Source organism: Panthera tigris, chromosome D4 (genome assembly GCF_018350195.1).
Source record: "Panthera tigris isolate Pti1 chromosome D4, P.tigris_Pti1_mat1.1, whole genome shotgun sequence".
Lineage (NCBI taxonomy): Eukaryota > Metazoa > Chordata > Mammalia > Carnivora > Felidae > Panthera > Panthera tigris.
The window spans coordinates 84,521,007-84,539,082 of NC_056672.1; the positions used below are offsets into that span (position 1 = coordinate 84,521,007).

An 18,076-nucleotide genomic window follows, 5' to 3' on the forward strand; every position below is an offset into this window, starting at 1 on the left:
ACATATGTTCAACAGTTGTCTACCCTAGGTCAGAAATCGTCCTAGAAAATGGAGTACAAAACTGATGAGCTTTGGCCCTGCTCTTGAGGTCACAGTCATGTTAGGAAGGCAGACTCGTATCAGATGCTTCAAGTATATTGTGAGAACTGGAGACAGCGGCGGGCGGGGGGGGGGTGGAGGGGACCTCTGTGATCCCGGAACAAGCCCAGGGAAGGTTCTAACAAAGAAGATATGATTAGGTGGGGTCTTGAGGGATGGATAGGAGTTTGGAGGGTAGGTAAGGAAGAAATGGAGATTCTAGGAAGGAGAGCAGCATGGATAAAGAGTCAGACTAAAGCATGAAAAAAAAAAAAAAACATGGCATATTCAGAGGTTTACAGGACTTTCCCTCTTCCTGGTAGAGGGAAAAGTGAGTGACAGGAGACAGAGTTGGGAAAGGCAGGCTGGTGTGTGAGGGCAGCTTGAGTCAGGGTATGGATGCAGGTTAGGTTGCCCAGGGAGATCGTGCAGAATGAGGCGCGTGCTAAACCAGAACCCTTACAAATGGCAACTCTTTCAAAAGTTGGAGGAGGAGCCAGAAAGGACCATCTGCAAGGAAGGGAGGCTGGCCAAGGGAGGGAGGGCTGCAGAGCCTATCAGCCGGGCACAGCCTGATGCCCCAGGGAAGCAGGAAGGTTCAGACCAGGGAGTCCACGTTGAGTGGGGCAGCTGAGGAGCCCCACACCTGATTTCTCTAGCACATCCTTCATGTTTAAGTCCTTTGTATTCTAGAAGTGCCCCCAAACCATTCATTTAGAGGGCTGCAGCAGGACCCTTTGGCAGGAATTGTTAAGAGTCTACACACAGTAAGTGCTGAATAATTGCAATTGCGTGATAATCTCCGTTGTAATTTGCTGCTCCGTTCCCGTACCGTGGCGTCTCCGCTTTATTTCCTCACTTTCCCACAGGCGGGCATTCTTTTAAAATTGCAAATTGGATCTTGTCACATCTCTGCTTCAAAGTCCTCCTGGATAAAGTCCGAGCTTATGCAGGGCCCTGCTGTGCTGTGGCCCCGTAGCCGTCTTCAGCCTGGTCCCACACCCTCTCCCGGCCTTCAGGCTCTGACCACTCCGGCCTCCTGCCAGTTAGGAGGCTAGTTTCGCCCTTCTGCCTGTCTGTCCTCCATTCCCTGCCCCCCCCCCCGCCCCCAACACAGCACTTCCTTCTTTCCATGTGCAATCACATTTGTAAGCAAGCGTTCCTGTAACGTGGTGGGCATTTTCATGTCCCCTCCCTGCCTGCTCTAGGGTGACCTCTGCCCACACAGGTGCCCTGCCTGTCCTGCACCCCTGCCCCGGGCCCCATCTGTGTGTTCTCGCTCCAGACCCCTTGGCCCGTCTCTAACCACTGAACGGCTGTGCTGGCCCTGTCTTCTCTTCTGGCTGCTTGTTGACTTCTTTGCCACCGTCCAGGTCTGACGGTCTCCTGAAGTCCCGCTAACACCCACCTCCTCCACGAGCCTTCCTTGAAGGCCTCCAGGCCCTAGAGTAGCCACCGCACTGCACAGATGTGTGATGTCCTTAGTTTGCTTGCATGTAGCTCTTGCAAGTGCTTTCAAGGCTTGGAAATCTTAAGGAATGGCAGCCCTGCAGTGTAGTCCTTCCCTGGCTTCTGGAAATCCCCTCACTGGTGCAATATCAGCGTCTGCCTCAGCCAGCTTCGTGGATGTGCCGCCGGGACCGGTGCACCGGGGCCCAGCCTCGAAGGGCCCCATGCTTGGCACAGTGCTCTGCTGTCCCCATCTTGAAATTTCCAGTGTTTGAACCGGGGCCTCCCATCCTGCACCGGGCCCTGCACTCGCCTCCCAGGGGCGGCACGAGGAGCCAGGAGAGAGTGCGTGAGATCTGCACACCCCGAGGCCTGGCACACGGCGAGCACCCTCTGCAGGCTCACCTGTCATCATTTCTGCTCCGCTCAACCACAACCACAGTCAATAATTCATTCTTCTGTTTGCTCAGCTTCATTGACTAAGTGCTGTGGTCAGAGGCGCCGATCAACTGTGTAAAACCCTTCTGCAGCTGCTCTTCATCGTCTCAGGGTCCCAAACCTGGCCAGCCTTCAGAGTCACTGCTGGAGCTTGTTAAAAATAGATTTCTGGCCGCACCCCAGGCCCGCTGAACCCGACTCCCCAGGGGCGTGGCTGGGACTCTGTAGTGTTAGCAAGCTCCCAGGTGGCTCTAATGCCTTCATTTGTGCTGTGATGGGCGGAACAGAATCGGGAACCTTCATCCTAGGGGATAGAAACCTTGCAGTAAGGCATTCAGTGTCCTTTCCAGCGCCGTTTCCACGTGTTCCCTGACCCTGTGCCAGTGTTGGCTTTGCCTGACTCTCCACTGAGTCCCTTGTACTGTGTCGAGACTCACGTCCTCCTCTGAGAAGGGGCCACTAGAAGCCCATCCCCTTTGTCAGAACTCTTGTGCTCACTCAGCACGCGGGCGCATGTCCTGTTCCACAGTGGCTTGCTTCTATACCTCAACACCCTGTAGCCTGGGAGCTCCTTCAGGGAGCTCCCCTCTGCATCCTTAGTTAGCATCAGTAATGAGCAGACATTCAGATTGACTACACACACACGTCAGGGTCTCCCTGTGCTTCTGCCTGCTGGTGGCCCTACACTGCTAAGTGCAGCCTGTGCTCAGCAAAGCCCTCCTCCTCCCCCCGCCCTCCCGTCTTGGTTCAGCCAGGCTGTTCCGTGATATAGGTGTTTGCCTCCATGCTTAACCCTGCAGCCCAGCAAACCGAATGCCTCTACAGCCTTAGGTGCTCATCTTGTAGCCAAGAGGCTTCTGCTCGCTCCTGGCTCTGCGGAAACAGGTCTTGCCTAGAGAACCTTCCCTCCTAGGAGCCTGGGTGTACAAGAGTCATTCCTGGAGGTCACACGTTTGTTGTGTGAAAAAGGCAACGTGTACAACGTAAAGCTTGCTTGATGTAATAAACGTTCCCTTCCTCCGTCTTTTCCCTTTTGGGAACGACTGAGTGTGGCCAAAACTCTGGCTTCTGAGCTATTTCAGGCCACCTCCCAGTCATACCAGGAAGAGGCTTTATTGTTTGTTTGTTTGTTTGTTTGTTTGTTTTTTCTATGCAGACCTGTTGGGTTTGAAATATATTTCCTATCGTTTTCATCTTTTTTGCATTTGCTAAAGGCAGCTGATGACCACACTAAATGGCTTATCTACTTTGATTGAATACTCGCTTCTGCTCTGTGCGCACTGTGAGCTTTAATGGCCAACACCTGTGCCATAAAAGACAGTGTTGAATCAATCAAAGGTGCTTTCCTAAGCACCTACTGTGTGCTTCTGCCAGAGGGGGGAACATGCAGGCATAGCCATTCAGAAGAGCATGCCATTCTGATTCTCAGTGATTGTTAGTTTTCCTGGACTCACATGGTAATAATAATGCTCAACACCTTTGTTCACAAAGTGCTTCCTGCACGGTTATCCTCAGTGGCTCCATGGGACAGGTGTGAAAGCCACTGGGTGGATAATGAGCCAAGATGGCAGAACAAACCGAGACGCCTGTCCAGAGCCTAAGTATTTGCTCCTGCTGGTATATCTTGCCCCGTGGGCAGAGGTCGAGACTAAGTTGCCCACCTCCTTCAAGCACCTGGGGTTGGACATGCCATGAGGCTTGGGAAACCCTTTCCTCCACTTGGATGTTCTTTTAGGAATTAGAAAAAAAGGTCACTTCTGATGCCTGGAAACTTCGGGATTCCTTGGGGGAATTCGAGCCGTTGGGGGGCCTGCTCACCAGGGCGCCCCCACCTCACGCTCTGTGCTGCTGCGGGCCGTTGGTGGTGCGGGGGCTTTCTGGGCCTTGGGGAGTGCTCTGCGTGCCCTGTAACCTCCTTTCTCCTCCGTCTCTTTCTTAGGCACATCTCTCTAACGCTCCCTGCTACCTTCCGAGGCAGGAACAGCACTCGGGCTGACTATGAGTACCAGCACTCCAATCTGTATGCCATATCAGGTACGTGGGGCCTCCGGTACTGGCCAGCTACCGTGTCTGTGTCCCGGGCACCACCTCCCTCTGCGTGTCTCCTGGCTTCGAATGGCATCTGTCTTCCCTCTCTCGTTCACCCTGCAAGGGGCCTGTTCCCTGCAGAGATCAGCCCTTTCCTTCCTTTGTGTCACCTCAGCACTTAGAGGAGGGCCAGATACTCCGTGTGTTTTGAGACTAACGATGAAAAACAATGTGTGGATTTCACAAGCTTGAAGGGAGGCTTCCTGAGAATAGTCCCTGTATTAGTCACCTGCCAGGGCCAGGGCAGATTGCCCCTGGGGTCTTGGGAGCAGCACAGAGCCCAGGCCCGGTCTGCTCACCAGCCCACATCCAGGTCTGTCCGCACCTCTCGTTTCCCAAAGCCAGATTTGTGGCCCGAAGGGACACCGGCGGTCTCCCCTCCCAACCACCATCGTGGGGGTCTGCGATTTCTGAACCCGGCCTTGAAATTGCTGGTGTTACTTTGGCAGGAACGTCAGCGGCGTGAGTCTCCCTTTTCACCTTCACCCGGGGAGGGGGACTCCTGCAACCCTTATTACAGAGTGGAGATTCATTAGGTGCCTGGCAGCACAGGTGACCCGCTAAGAGCGGAGGAAACCCGCAGGCTCACCTCCGATTATCCTCGGCCTCCAGTCAGGGGCGTTTGTGTATCAGGGGAAGTAGTAAATCGGTGCCACTTACCAGCGCACACCCTTAATGGTGAGTGACGTTTTGAACACGGGAACATGGCATTCATTCATGTACCATAATGAATCCGTTATTTAAAAGGTAATCTTTTTTCTAAAAATTGCAACTTGGGGTTACTAAATAGATGAAATAGAACAATGGTATAATTCATGTCAGTATCAGTTTCTCTTGTTATGATCACTCCCTAATAGGTTTGGAAGTAGAAGCAAAAGCCCGTTGTTCGATTTCTGGGTGGGGAAAGGGAAGGCCAGGGATGTTCTGAAAGCCCTGGTCGCCCCAAAGGGTAGAGGGAGCACGTTGTCTCAGAAAAGCACCTCCAGAGAGGATTTCTTTTGTGCTGTGGCCATTTCAGCAAAGTCGACAAGGAGCGTAACGAGTGTGGAAAGATGACCTATTTTGTAGAAAAGCTGAATATTTCCCCAGATGCTTCGTGGCATGGTGGTGCAAAACAGGTCTGTGAAATCCAGCAGGGTGACCCCGTTCCGAATGCACATGAGGAAAGCTCAATCAAAGCAGATGACTTTTTCCCTCCAGCTTGCAAATCTTTTTCCAGCCACGGTGTTCAGCTCCCCCCACCTTACCTGGGTTCTCTGATGGCTTTCCCAGCTGTTGACATTTCTGCAGAAAAGGGCCCACAGAGTGAAATCTCCCCTGGTTTGGCAGGAATGTTCCTGTCTGCCTCTGGACCACTGCTTCCTCGCCCCGCGGCTTTGATGAGGTGTTGTTAGTTTAGCAATACCGAGGTAACAGCCTCAAGACACAGGGGAAGCCGTTCAGAAACTTCCTGTTACATTTATGTAAGTGGCAGTCTGTTGGGTTTTATCTTCCAAACGTCTACCGTCGAGGCTACGGCAGGGCCGTGGGCAGCCCCGGTCTCCTCGGCGGCTGCGGGCACCAAATCGCTCCACCCGGGTCCGGGACGGCTTTGTTGTAATGCTGCCAGGAAGAGTCCGCAGGGCCCGCTGCCTCCATAAGGCCTGCAAGCTCAGCACTGGGCAACCGTGGTGCAGCTGGGAAGCCTGCCCGCCCACCCACCAGCTGCCTGCCTGCGAGCCGTTCTGGTAGAAGGGAACAGAGACCACCCCCACCCCCACACCCCCCGCTCCGTATGAACAGGATCTGGCGCTGAGTGGCACATCTCAGTTTGGTATCGCAAAGTTAAGGTTTCAATGGTTTATTCCAAAGACACTCAAGGCAAAGCGTGCCCAATGCATGGTCATCGGAGCTCTGCTGGTAACCAAATGAATGGATCATCCTGTTCTGGACCGGCTCTCTGGTGCACGTTCACCACAGACTCCAGGGGCCAGGCCTTTGGCACACACCCCTGGTGCACTCTGGTTCCTTCCTGAAAACATTCAATCATGGCTCCCTTGGTTTGTAGGCCCTTCCAAAGGAGGTTTCCAAACTAAGTAATCAGAAAAGCGAGCCGCCCACTTGTAACTCGTATGCGTCGTTACTAAAGTAATATTTACTCTTACACGTTTTCTCAAAGGCACACCTGTTAATCTGTCCTCTTTCCTGTACCTTCCACTGAGACGGTTCGCGTGTGTCAGGCCTGCAGGGGAAGGGACGGTGCTCTGAGCTGCTAGAGGAAGGGGAGGAGAGAGTACGGAGCCCTGGCCTGAGCACACGGACGTGTCCGTGAACTGTTTATGGGAGGGAGGAAGGAGAGCCTTTAGCCTGGTATCTGCCCTGCTCGGGAATCCTCTCTCTGACCCCTGGGGCAGGCGATCATCCCGATTGGCCGTTCGAATGCCTCTGGCATCTGTGCCCACTACCTCTGGCCAGCCCGTTCTGTCTCTGTGGGGCCCTCCCTTGTTCAGCTGGGCCCTGTCTTTCCACATGTTCATGTTCATTCAGCCGTTTGGGGGTCCAGATGCAATCCATCAGCCAACACGTGCCAACTGTTCCGCCAATAGCTCTGTCTTGCCCACGGAAGTGGGATGAGGGGCTTCTGCTGACTCAGTGCTGAAATCCTGAGAGGCTCCTGTCCCCTTGCTCAGACACCCTGTACGCTCCTCACACGGCCACAAAGCACACCTTTGATCCTCCCGCTTCTGCCAGTAAGAACTTCAGAGAAATACTTAGCGGTGTACGAAGAGACTCATCCACAGGGATGAGCCACGCTGCTTCTTAAAAATGATAACACTCAGGCAAAGGGGTTGGGGGATGGAGCTCGTAAATATCCAAAACAAAAGCAAAGGGTTAAATTATGAAACGTTCTTACAATGGCCTTGTCAGGCATGAAAAAATGATGTGGATAAAAAAGTGTGCATGGATGGTAAGTGGCAACCGGAGTGTGCAATGTGATTGCATTAAAAAAAAAAAATATGTGAAGTCTGGAAAGGTCTGGGAAGGTACCTGCCAGGGTGTTTCCAGGGGTTTTCACCAGCCTTGCCTGCTCTTTTTTTCTTTTTTCCTTCTTTGTAGTGTCTCAATTTTCTATGTTGGCAAGTGTTGCTTTTATAATAAAAAGCTTAGACCCGGAGTTCATTTGGCATGCTCTTGGCCCCACTGGCCCCCGTAAGTGCCTTGTCCTTTCTGAGAGCTCACAAGCCTCCTGACTCAGAACGGGCTTCTAAATTCTACTGGAGATCACTCGCAGGCCACAGGTCAATTATCTTCTTAGGGTCCCCTTTTGAGAATATGTGGGTTTTTTCTATTGTCCAGTCCCCAGAATCTCCTGTCCGCCGATATCTCCCAAAGACCGCTGACTGCAAGGCTGATAGCATCTGGCCTGTTCCACTGGTGGTACAGAGGCAGAGTGAGCATGAGAGCCTGGCAGCTTGGGCCATCTCCCCACATCACCATGTCCCTCTATTCATTAGGGCTTGAGGATGATTTTCCTGGAAAGAGGAGCTAGAAATGAAATGGTGGGTGCCTGGTGTGGCCCACTTGACTATCCGTGTATGTGAGAGCTGGCAAACCACTTTTGTTTAATTCTTATATTTGACGAATGGCAGCTCGTGGGCTCGTGCTCTCCTGGCGACGTTCTAACCTGTGTGTTCCCCTCAGTTAGGTGCCTCTAAGACCTTCCCTCCAGAGAGGGCTCTCCTCAGGGTCACATTGATTTTTCTAGATTCCATCCCGCATCCCTGCTCCTGAGTGTCCTCGTTCTGTCTCTCGATGCTGGTTTTCTTTTTCGGAATATCTTCTCTCTCCTGGGAAGTCTTCTGTTTTAGTCCCGAACAATAGCCTCCGACCCTTCCTTTTCCCCCTTAGAGCTGTTTTAGATGTCTAGATGTCTGATTTATTTATATTCCACCTGTTCCAGACAGATAGAAGGCAGCTCCAAAAATAACATGTAACCAAATCAAGGTGGAAGTGAAAACGGAAGCGTGAACAAAAATATAGATTGGAAAAGAGGGGGTGCGGCTGTGGGCGAGGTTTTTCACAAAGGGGATTCTGGGTTTGGCTCTAAATCAGGACAAGCTCTGTATGGATAAGAATAAAAATAAGCTGGTTGCTTGGGAAGAGCCTAACTATTCCTTTTACGGAATTCTTCCTCATAAAGCGGGCCCTATACGATGCTGTCTGTGGACGGCAGAACAGCCCCTGTTCAGGGAGTTTGAGAAGGACAGCCTGGAGGCCTGTGTACTGGGGGATCTGCTCGTGTTTGAACCCCTAACATGCTTGGTGGTTGAAGGAGACGTTTTCAAAATGTTCTTGTGCCTTAGGGACTGGAGCCGTGGGGAGTGTCAGGAACGAGGAGCTCCCTGACCTCCCGTCCACCCTGGACGGCGCACCTGGGCCATAGGCTCCCATACCGAGCGGCTCTGCCACGACATGCCCGCGATCACTTTTTCTAACCAAGGAATGTCTGCTATCGGACTTAGGGCAGCTTGGCTTAACGAACAGGAGGCAATAGGCATGGGGAACCACGCTGCGCTACCCTTTTGTTTTGTTGTTATCAACTGATTTAGACCTCCAAGTGCAGATTTTTCCCCAAAGAACTCATTTGTCTCCCTTTCGGAAAAAAAAATTGACATAGTAGTGTAAAATAGTAAAACTATGCAAGTGCATATAGGAACTGGCATGCAAGAAAGACCAAAATCTCAAACAGTCCATGAATTCCGGATGAGCCACAGTGCAGAAATACCCGGAAGCCTCACTGCATGGGGGGCCGAGGGGCCCGGCTTCTCTTCCCTTCGGTACGTAGGCAGTTGGCCTTGCTGATCTCTTCATTTGTCCATCAGCATGGGGCTGACCACAGAATTGATTGCCCACACCATCACTTTTGAGAGTAGAAGGGGTCCCCACTTGCACCCGGACAAAAGCTATAACCTGGAACTGTCCCAGCAGATGGGGGGGGAGTCTCCCCCCACCTTTAGTGTTCTTGGGTCTTCTCATTTTTTCCAGAGTGCTTTCTGATGGCTGGAAAAGCCCTGCTATTGCCCTCTACAGCTGTGCCCTCTTAAAATCCAGCCCCCTTTCAAGATGTTGGGGCAGGAAGCCTTGTGAGCACGGACAATCTGAGTCCATCGACTCCTCGCCTTGACTCACAAGACTTGCACAGAGAGGAGAAGGATTTCATCTGAAACAGAACCGTGTATGAGCTGTGTAACTCTGACATCAGACCAGGAAAGCACAGAGCAATTAAAAATAATTAATGATTTCTGAATATCAGCCTTCTCCATGCAGTTTTAATCTAGTCCTCATTTAAATTGGAAGATGGACATTTAATTATCAGCATTATGAAATTCATGATTTATATATTTCATCCAATCGGATAAAATTTCTGCTACCAGCTCATCTTCTTCCAAAAAAAAAAAAAAAACTGTATGTTTTACAGTGTGATCATTTAAAAACTCCTCTGCCCCATACCAAACAATTAGACACACATTTTTCCTTTCGTTTGCAGTGATTACATTATTTCTGTCTTTTAGGGAAAAAAAAAAAAAAAATCTCACCTGGAAAATTGAAAGTAAACCTAATCCTTTAACGACCGTAAAGTATGGTCGGGTTGGGACAATGAAGCTAAGAGACCAAAACAATAGGGGTGCTCGAGAAAGACGGTTTGATTTTGTTTCTGTGTGAGACGTTCTAACCAACAACTGCTTCGCGTCCAGCGTTGCTGGTATTCTGCGGGATTTGTGTCCGCATCTCCCGTGTGCATGCCCCTGGTTCTCCTCTTCCCCTGTGTTTGGGTGCGTGTCAGCCGTGTGTGGGTTGAGGGACAATGTTACCAGTAACCACAATTGAGGGAACACCACTGTCTTCCAGGGGAAGCCCCCACCTAAGAACGCCAGGCAACCTCTGCGTTCGCAAACGTCCCCCATGGCCTTTGTCCGTCATGGACGTACTCGTGTGCCTTATGTGGCCTTGTATTCAGACCCCCGCTTTCCTTCATCCTCCGCCGAGGATTTTCAGAACCACCAAGGACTGGTTGGAGAAGGTGGGGGCAGGGTGGGGGAGAACGTGGAGGGGAGGGTGGCCAGGACCCAGGAGAGAAGCCTCCGTTCGACACAGCCATAGATAATAGCGGACGGGGGAGATTCCTGAATGAAGCGAAAGAAATATTTATAATAAGGGTGCTCAAATCAAGGAGGAAATAAGTCATTTTAAAGGCAAATAAATTTTTATCATCACCCCTAACAGCCATGCGTCCCTTGTCTATCCATCTATTCTTGCCCTGACTGACAACAAAATCGAGCACAAAGAAAAATATAATAAGAAAAAGAAGAAATGAATGGGAGCGGATGGGGAATTGATCGCATAGTGTATTTGTATATCCTGATGTAAAAGGTGCAGTTGACAGGTGGCCAGGTTTGCTCTGTACACAACCATGTGTGTGCTGTCACGCGCACGCACGCTGCCTTGTTTCGATTGATGAATTGCCTGCTTTCTTGATTAAACCTTCCGTCACTTAAGAAACAAAAAGCCTGTGTTTAGATGGCAGAGTGGGACATGTCAAAAAAATCTGCCTCCTTTACCTTTGTGCAGATGTTGGGCACAGACTGTAACATGTATTATTAAAATGAATGTGGCATTTACTGTGCATTATTCCTTTCCTGGGAGAAAGGACTATAAATTATATGCTAATAATAAGCTTTAACCCTTTCGAAATGCAAAAGATTTAAGAGTGCAAATATTCATGTAGGCCTGGCTAATTGGATGTGCTTTTATACACCCACCGTGATGGCTGTGTCACCGAAGTTAATGAACAGCGTGTGCGGGCAGGCACACGGGGCGCTTGGGGAACTCTCGCCTCCTGGAGGTGTTCCGCTCGGCAAGTGCCTCCTCTAGGATTTCACAGAGAGACCCTGAAACCCCTCAGCTGGGCTCGGGATCATCTTACTTGGGATTAAGTATGGATCTACAGCCATGGTGAGTGGCCCCAGCTAGTCTCCTAGAGCTAAGCATCAAGGGTGGTCCTCTCCTGACTTTCCTGCCTCCCCGCTTGGGGCTGGCCACGCTCGGGCCGGCAGGACCAGGCGTTGGTGCCTCGCACTTACTTGTCTGTCTTCCTTTACCTGGCTCGTCTACCCTCAGTCCGGTTGCCCAGGTCACAGACTCCTCTCCCCAAGTAGAACTCTGCAGAGCAAAACCTTCATGCCTGCCCCATTCCACCGTGTGAATTCACACCTAGCTTGCCCAAAATTGAGGCTGTCTGGTGGCCAGCCTCTACTTTGCCGGTGCCTTCTCTCCATTGCTCTTCACCTGTGCTCCCCAACCTGTGTCACTCCCGTGTCCTCAGCTTTGTCTCTCTGTGCATTTGCCCCTGCAGGTCAAATGGCTCAGATTGACCTACCTTCTCTGTGGGCCCATCTTTGAAGGCCTGTCCCCAAACTGCCACTAAGCTTTTCTGATTCTCTTCCGTCTGGGACTGCTCTCTTCCTGGTTTATATACTCCCACGCTGTTTTGCGTTGGAGAGATTTCACCTGTGAGCGCTTGGAGACAACAAAGGTTTATGGGCAGTGAGGAAGGAGGCTGCCTTCCATTCTTTTTTTTTTTTTTTTAATTTTTTTAAATGCCTATTTTTGAGAGCTAGACAGAGCACGAGCAGAGGAGGAGCAGAGAGAGAGAGAGAGAGGGAGACACTGACTCCAAAGCAGGCTCCAAGCTGTCAGCACAGAGCCCGACATGGGGCTTGCACCCAAGAACCACGAGATCATGACCTGAGCCAAAGTCAGACGCTTAACCGACTGAGCCACCCAGGCACGCCATGCCTTCCATGCTTCCTGAATCAAGGAGGTTGTAATTAAACTAAGGTGAAAAGAAAGGTTGTTAACTCCTTTATTTGTTTAGCAGACCCTGAGAGCTCTGTGTGCCCAGCCCCATGCTCCCTCCGAGGACCATAGGAAGCCTGTGGAAGAAGGTTCAGCAGGTGACTGAGGGGACATTTGCAGTCAGAAGCACATGTGGCCATCACACAGAGCCACTGCGAATGACCACACAGGTTGTGCACCACACAACACGTGTGGATGGCTCCCCACCAGAGTTGTGCCAGTGCACGGGCATACACTAAGTTACCTTGGGCAACTCACTCCACGTCAGGTGCTCCTACCTGTGAAACGATTCAGTAAGGACTGCCGCCTTCCCAGCATCGGCGTGAGGAACCAGGGGGTAGAGGAACATTTTAGAAATCGGGAAGCAGTACAGGAGTGTCCCTTCTCTCCATCCCCGCCTCCCCTGCAGGGCTGTGAGCAGAGCAGGAGCCCAAAGACTTGTTGAGAGTTACCACTCGGGACACACTGGCTCTTGCCCAGCACGGTCTTTGTCGTCTTAACCCGCTCTTCTATGATTTTGTATGTAAGATTACTTCTCCGTAATCACAGTGCTCGGAGAAAATCTCGTCGTCAGTCCGAACAAAGTTGCAATAAAGGCTCTCTGGCATGGCTCTGCTCGGCACCCCCTGGAAACGGAGACATTCTGTCACGCATCATCACTTAGAAGTGGGCTATTTTCTGTGGCTGGCAGCCCACGAGCCCTTTCTCAGGAGGGTGACGGAATGATGGCTTGGGGCAGGAAGGAGAGAAGTGGTTGGCAGAGTGAGCCAGCAACTTCTATAAAATCGCCCAATGTGGCTTTGGATTTTTTTGGAAGAAAAGTACGTGGGGCAGCGGGGCCGCCCAGGGGGCTGCTGTCTACTCAAGGCTTTCATTTCTGCCTTTCCTGTGCTCCACGAGCAGGAGAAAGTTGAAGACTTTTTCCAGTTTCGTCATTGTGAAAAAAAATTTAAAAATTATTAGGTGACAGATACTCCGGTGCCCTTGAAGGGGTAGCCCCACCCTCCCGCTGTGCTTTCAATTCTCTCTCTGGTTTTTAAGCAAGGCCGAGCTCAGGCAGGCATTGGTTTAATGGCCCGCATCCCCTGCTTCAAGCCAAGAGCAAAGCAGCCAAGGGGCAGCGGGAAGAACCAGGGCAGGAGCCAGAAAAGCCAGATTCAGGCCCCGTTCTCCCTCTGATGAGCCCCGAAATGGCAGGCACAGCACCAAGCCTTCCTGGATCTGAAATCCCAGATCTCTCCCGTCTCCATTGTTGCAACAACAGCGTCAATAATTTAAGTAGAACGGTGTCTCGGCTCGTGTTTCCTGGAAGCTTCCTGTGCCTCACACGTGGTCTCGTCTCCGGGGTGGCAGCGGCCACCCCCGCCCCCCAGGGTCGAGGACGCCGTGGGAAGGAGCCTTGCGGGGTTTATGGATTCGGTGCCCACTGTGTCACCGGCAAGTGTGTGCGGTTGTTGCCCCCAGACCATCCAAACACTGCTTTGACTGGGACGTCCCCGAACACAGGAACACCTGGAGAAAAACCGGCTCTCTGAGACCTCTGTCCCCGTGTGTCCATGTCCCGTGTCTGGTTGTCAAGAAGGAACGTGCCTCCCTTTTGCCGTCCTACGTCCCCTCCTGGTAGGCAGCATGCCTGGGAGCCCACAGGGTCCTCTCTGCAGGCCTAGTCCCAGAAATGCTGGAAAACCAAGGGAGCGTCTTGAGCCCCTCTCTTCGTCTGCCCTTTGCCTTTCTTCAGAGGGTTTCTCGGGGGCAAATGAAGCAGCCTAGTTGGCCCAACACACAGTCCTGCCTCAGGACAGCTGATACCAGGGCAGCCTTTCTGTCTTTCTCTAGCTCTGTCTCCCTCCCGGTAATAGGCTGTTGGCTGGGAGGGGGAAATGCCATAATTAAGGCAACTTCTTTAATTTAAACACATTTAGGGAGCTGAGGTGGTTTTTGCTTTTATTAAAATGGATTAGATTAATTTACTTTAATAATACCTAACCCTCCTCGAGCACTTAGCCCGTACAAGGCTCTGCGTAAGCACCCTGCTCACGTTCTGTCCTGTCACCCCAACAATCCTTACCAAGAAAACCTTTAGGGCTTGTACCATTACCAGTATCTTATTTTATTTTATGTTTTTTTAAAAGTTTATCTTTGAAGGAGAGACCGAGCACAAGTGGGGGAGGGGCAGAGAGAGAGGGACACCCGGCATCCGAAGCAGGCTCCAGGCTCCAAGCTGTCCGCACAGAGCCCAACGTGGGGCTCGAACCCACAAACCGTGAGATCATGACCTGAGCCGAAGTCGGACGCTCAACCGACTGAGCCACCCAGGCGCCCCCATTATCTCTGGTTTGTAGGCATAGGCCCAACTGCCCGTGTTGCCGAGCTCCCATGCTCAAACCTTGTAAGACACATCTCTCTTATAAATAGCTTTATTTTATCTTTATAAACATTTTTATTTTACAGATGGGGGAAACGGGTTTTGAGAACTTTCGATCTCTCCACAGTTATGCTGCTAGTAAGGGGCAGGGCCGAGATTCACCCCCAGGTCCCTCTGATCCAGCCGCTAAGTTCCAAATCCCCACACCGGAGAGGCTGCTCGAGGATGTGTGTGGCCATTTGCTCCCCGGGCCAAACTGAAGCTGAAAACGGCACCCACCCCTAGAGCGAATCACTCTGGGACTGACTTGGGATATTAGATCTCGGCATTGTTCAAATCTCAGGTGATTCCCCTGGATTGTCCTCTCTGAAACCTCATCAGAGTGAGGTCCTTGACACTGGGCGGATGACCCCTCCTGAATCCACAGAGCAACTGAATGGTGGCTGTGGCCCCCCGTTGGCTGTTGCTGGGCAGAACGGTGAAAGGATAAGGTGCAGCTCCCTCACTCAAGCTAAGCGGCCTGAGTCAAGGAGCTTAACTTTCTTGTGCCTAAATTTCCTAATCTGTTCAATGGGGATGACCGTGGTTTGGGGTGAGGCTTAGAACCATAGCTGGTGCACAGAAAGTGCCCATAGATGTGTTGCTGTGATTGTAATTATTCCGTGGCCCCTTGTTCCCACTGCTTCTCGGATCTTTCCGGACCAGGAAAGGGAATATTCCAGGAACCTCCTCCCCCATCAGTAGGTGGCTCTACCACTGCTCTTGCTGTTGGTGACCTTTGGGGAGCTCTGGGCACCTGGATTCTCCCTTGCTGTGGTCTTTTCTTAGCCCTGTGGTGAGAGTGGGTGGCCCAGACCCACCCCTTCACTTAACTAGGACTGAGCTTTAGCTGTTCTCCCCTTCTGCCCCAGCGGTCCTGGACCAGGCCCACAATAGGACGTTTGTTTGAAGTGACAGTCACCTGCCCGTGCCTCCCCTGCCTTGCAGCTTCATTCTCTGGCTCGGGGCTCCTGGGATGCATCCAAGCCCGAGGTGACTGACCCTGTGGGTCCCTGTCGGCGCCCAGCCCGTGCTTCCCTCCTGCCCGGGTCCGGCTCCCCGAGCTCTGCTGCTGCCACCAAGCACCCGAGCTTTGACCTTGCCGACTTAGACAGCAGCCACGGGGTCAGACTCCAGGTTGAGTGCATTTAAGCTCCTGACGGCTTCATGAGTGAAGTTGGGGGCATTTGGAAGAAACTGGGGAGAAGTTGGACAGCCACGGAGGATTTGGGGGTGAGATCAGAAGTTATCCTTCATCACACAATGTGAGCATCCTCACTTTTGTGGCAGAATGAGTGCATTCGCTGGCTCACGTTAGGACAAAAGAAATTCTGATCTCTTTTAGAACAAGGAAGCCACCTTTCCTGTGGACAGAATACCTCAGTCTATTCGCTGTGGTGCATTTGGGGTTTTGTGTCCTGCGTATCCACTGCATTTTCCCTTTCTTTTTATTAATGGCCAACAATGGTCCTCACTTGTTGTATTTAAAAAAAAAAAAAAAAAAAATCTCCGTGCTCCAGCCTACATTTGGATGGAATATATTTGTCACATATCCCAGAGAAGGAGGCCCCTTATTTCCCAGATTTGTTTTTCGATTGTCTCTAAGACAATGAGTGATGCGGAACTCTAATTCAAGGCTGAGATCCTTTGTCAGAGAGAGGTTTCTCACGCCTGACTTGTTTTATAGCGTGAACGATCTCATGATCCACTGGCCAGACAACATCCATAATTTTGAATGAGAGAGTAAAGCTTGCCTCGTCGGCCCTAAGCATCGTTTCTGGTGAGACACTTAGAGGTACTTAATCGCTTGCTACCTAGAGGCAGTAAACACACCCATCTTGATGTTCCACTGCCCTGCGTGTTTACCTTAAGTGTGCCCCGTGCTAACAAAACACCCGTGTCAATCCTGTCGGAAGGTCCTTTGGCTCGTGAATTACAGAGTCCTCATTCACCCTTATTCTGCCAAAGATGGTTGTGCCTTTTGTAGGCCCAAATGAGCAGCTTCTTTGGTCAGAAGCCTCTTGGCTATTTATGCTTCTTATAAAACTTTGGCTGTCTGATTGGTTTCTCAATTCCAAGAGAGTTGATCCAGCTTTGGTCGTAACATCTCATTCGGTGCTGAGTTCACTGCTGGAATTCAGGGTCCCTTCTGGGATGCTGACACAATGGTGCCCTTCATTCACTGGGATGGGTCTAATGCCCAGCCCAGGGCCCGGGGGCCAGGAGGCACTTAATGATATTTGTTGTTCAATCAGTTCTCGAGATTCACCCTTTCCAGCTGCATTGACTGTGTGACTTTGGACATTTTATGTGACATTTCAGTTCATTTTCTGTATTTTGAGGATCAGCTAATGTATGGGAAGTACCTAGTACTGGATGGGCACCCAGAAATTGTAGCAGGTATGACTGTCATAAACACTGTTATTCCAGCAAAGTGCTACTCATTATTCAGGAAGCACTGGTCTTACCCTGCAGTTTGACATCCCACAACACCCCCCCCCCCCCCGCCCAACCTAAAAATGCAGTTGTCGGAGGGAACAGCTGCTTTGCTAAGGAAGAACCAGAAGGGAATTCACACCTTCAGGGACCCTGCCAAATACGGGGGACTTCTCGGTGGAACATAAAGCAAAACTTCCATCCTGGTCCAGAAATCAGTAATTGCTTGAAATGTTAGTTTGCTACTGGGTAAAACAATTTTAAAGAAAACTTCTCAGCATTGAAATGAGCCTCTGATTTTCCCTATCCCTTCTCATCCAGTTAGCTCTGATTGAGAAAGGATCATAGCTGTGTTCAACCCTTGAAATGGTTTGACTTTGTCTTTGCCATTTGGTTTGTGGCTTTCTTTCCTGCCCCTCCTATCCCAGAACCCTTTGGGAAAAAGGTCCCCAGAATCCTTACAAAGCTGTGAGCCAGGGCTTGATTTCAGGGTATATAGTCCTACCACCCACCAAGCTGATCTCCAAGTCCCCTTCTCCAAAGCTTACGGCCAGGCCCAGGGGCCCCCAGGCTCTAAGACACCACAGCCTGGCTACACGGCCACACCAGGCATCCAAGGCATCCTTGCTCTGCGTTTGAGAGTAGATCAAACAACTTTCCTTGATGTCCCTATCTTATGAGAGGTCACGAGGCCTATCTATCGATGGTGAGGAACCGTTCCTTTCTTCAGGCTACGTTGTTTTTTTTTTTTTAAAGATATTGTACCTTTTACTTGGATTTAATGAGGACAGACATTTTAATCAGAGGTTAGTCATTTATTTTTGCAAACTATTGTTTTGATTCATCATTTTTGCAGATAATTAAATGGTTCAGTTGGCACAGTGTGTCTACTTTATTAAAACAGGTAATTTTGAAAAAAAGAGATGCTATTTTTTGGATCACTGCACAAGAATTGCTTCTATCTTCATCTTTGAGCATAGTTTCTCATTGCTTTGCCAGAAGGCTCTCCTGTTCAAGCATTTGGTGCCCTCTCTGGTCTGGAGAGGCTTGCCCTTGGATGATTGGGGTGTTAGCCACTCCGCCCTTTGAAACGGGAGAGGAAGAGTAAATTCTGTGCTGTTACCTTTTAGAAAGACTCCGGGGTTTTAATTGGATTGGGGAAAAGAGCCTACAAGTTATGAACTTGGCAGAACAGCAGCCGTGGTACTGAAAACAGATTAATTGTAGCCCTCACAGTGGGTGGAGTTTAAAAGTCAATTACTGCTTGTCCTATTCTAATTTACACAC

At 50.8% G+C, this 18,076-nt stretch overlaps 1 protein-coding gene across 7 annotated transcripts in view; it reads left to right on the forward strand.

Annotated features, from left to right (window-relative positions):
* Positions 1-18,076, forward strand: part of MVB12B (multivesicular body subunit 12B) — a 192,194-nt gene that overhangs the window by 105,489 nt on the left and 68,629 nt on the right. For 5 of the 7 annotated variants that reach the window (XR_006210807.1, XM_042965148.1, XM_042965150.1 and 2 more), the window contains exon 7: positions 3,905-3,999. Coding sequence is in view for 6 of the 7 variants with exons in the window: in XM_042965148.1 (XP_042821082.1) it covers positions 3,905-3,999 (95 nt within the window). In the remaining variant the exon portion in view is untranslated. Of the gene's footprint in view, positions 1-3,904; positions 4,000-4,394; positions 5,179-9,078; positions 10,114-18,076 lie in introns of those variants that run through there. The other 2 variants (XM_042965153.1, XM_042965151.1) reach the window with 2 other exon arrangements.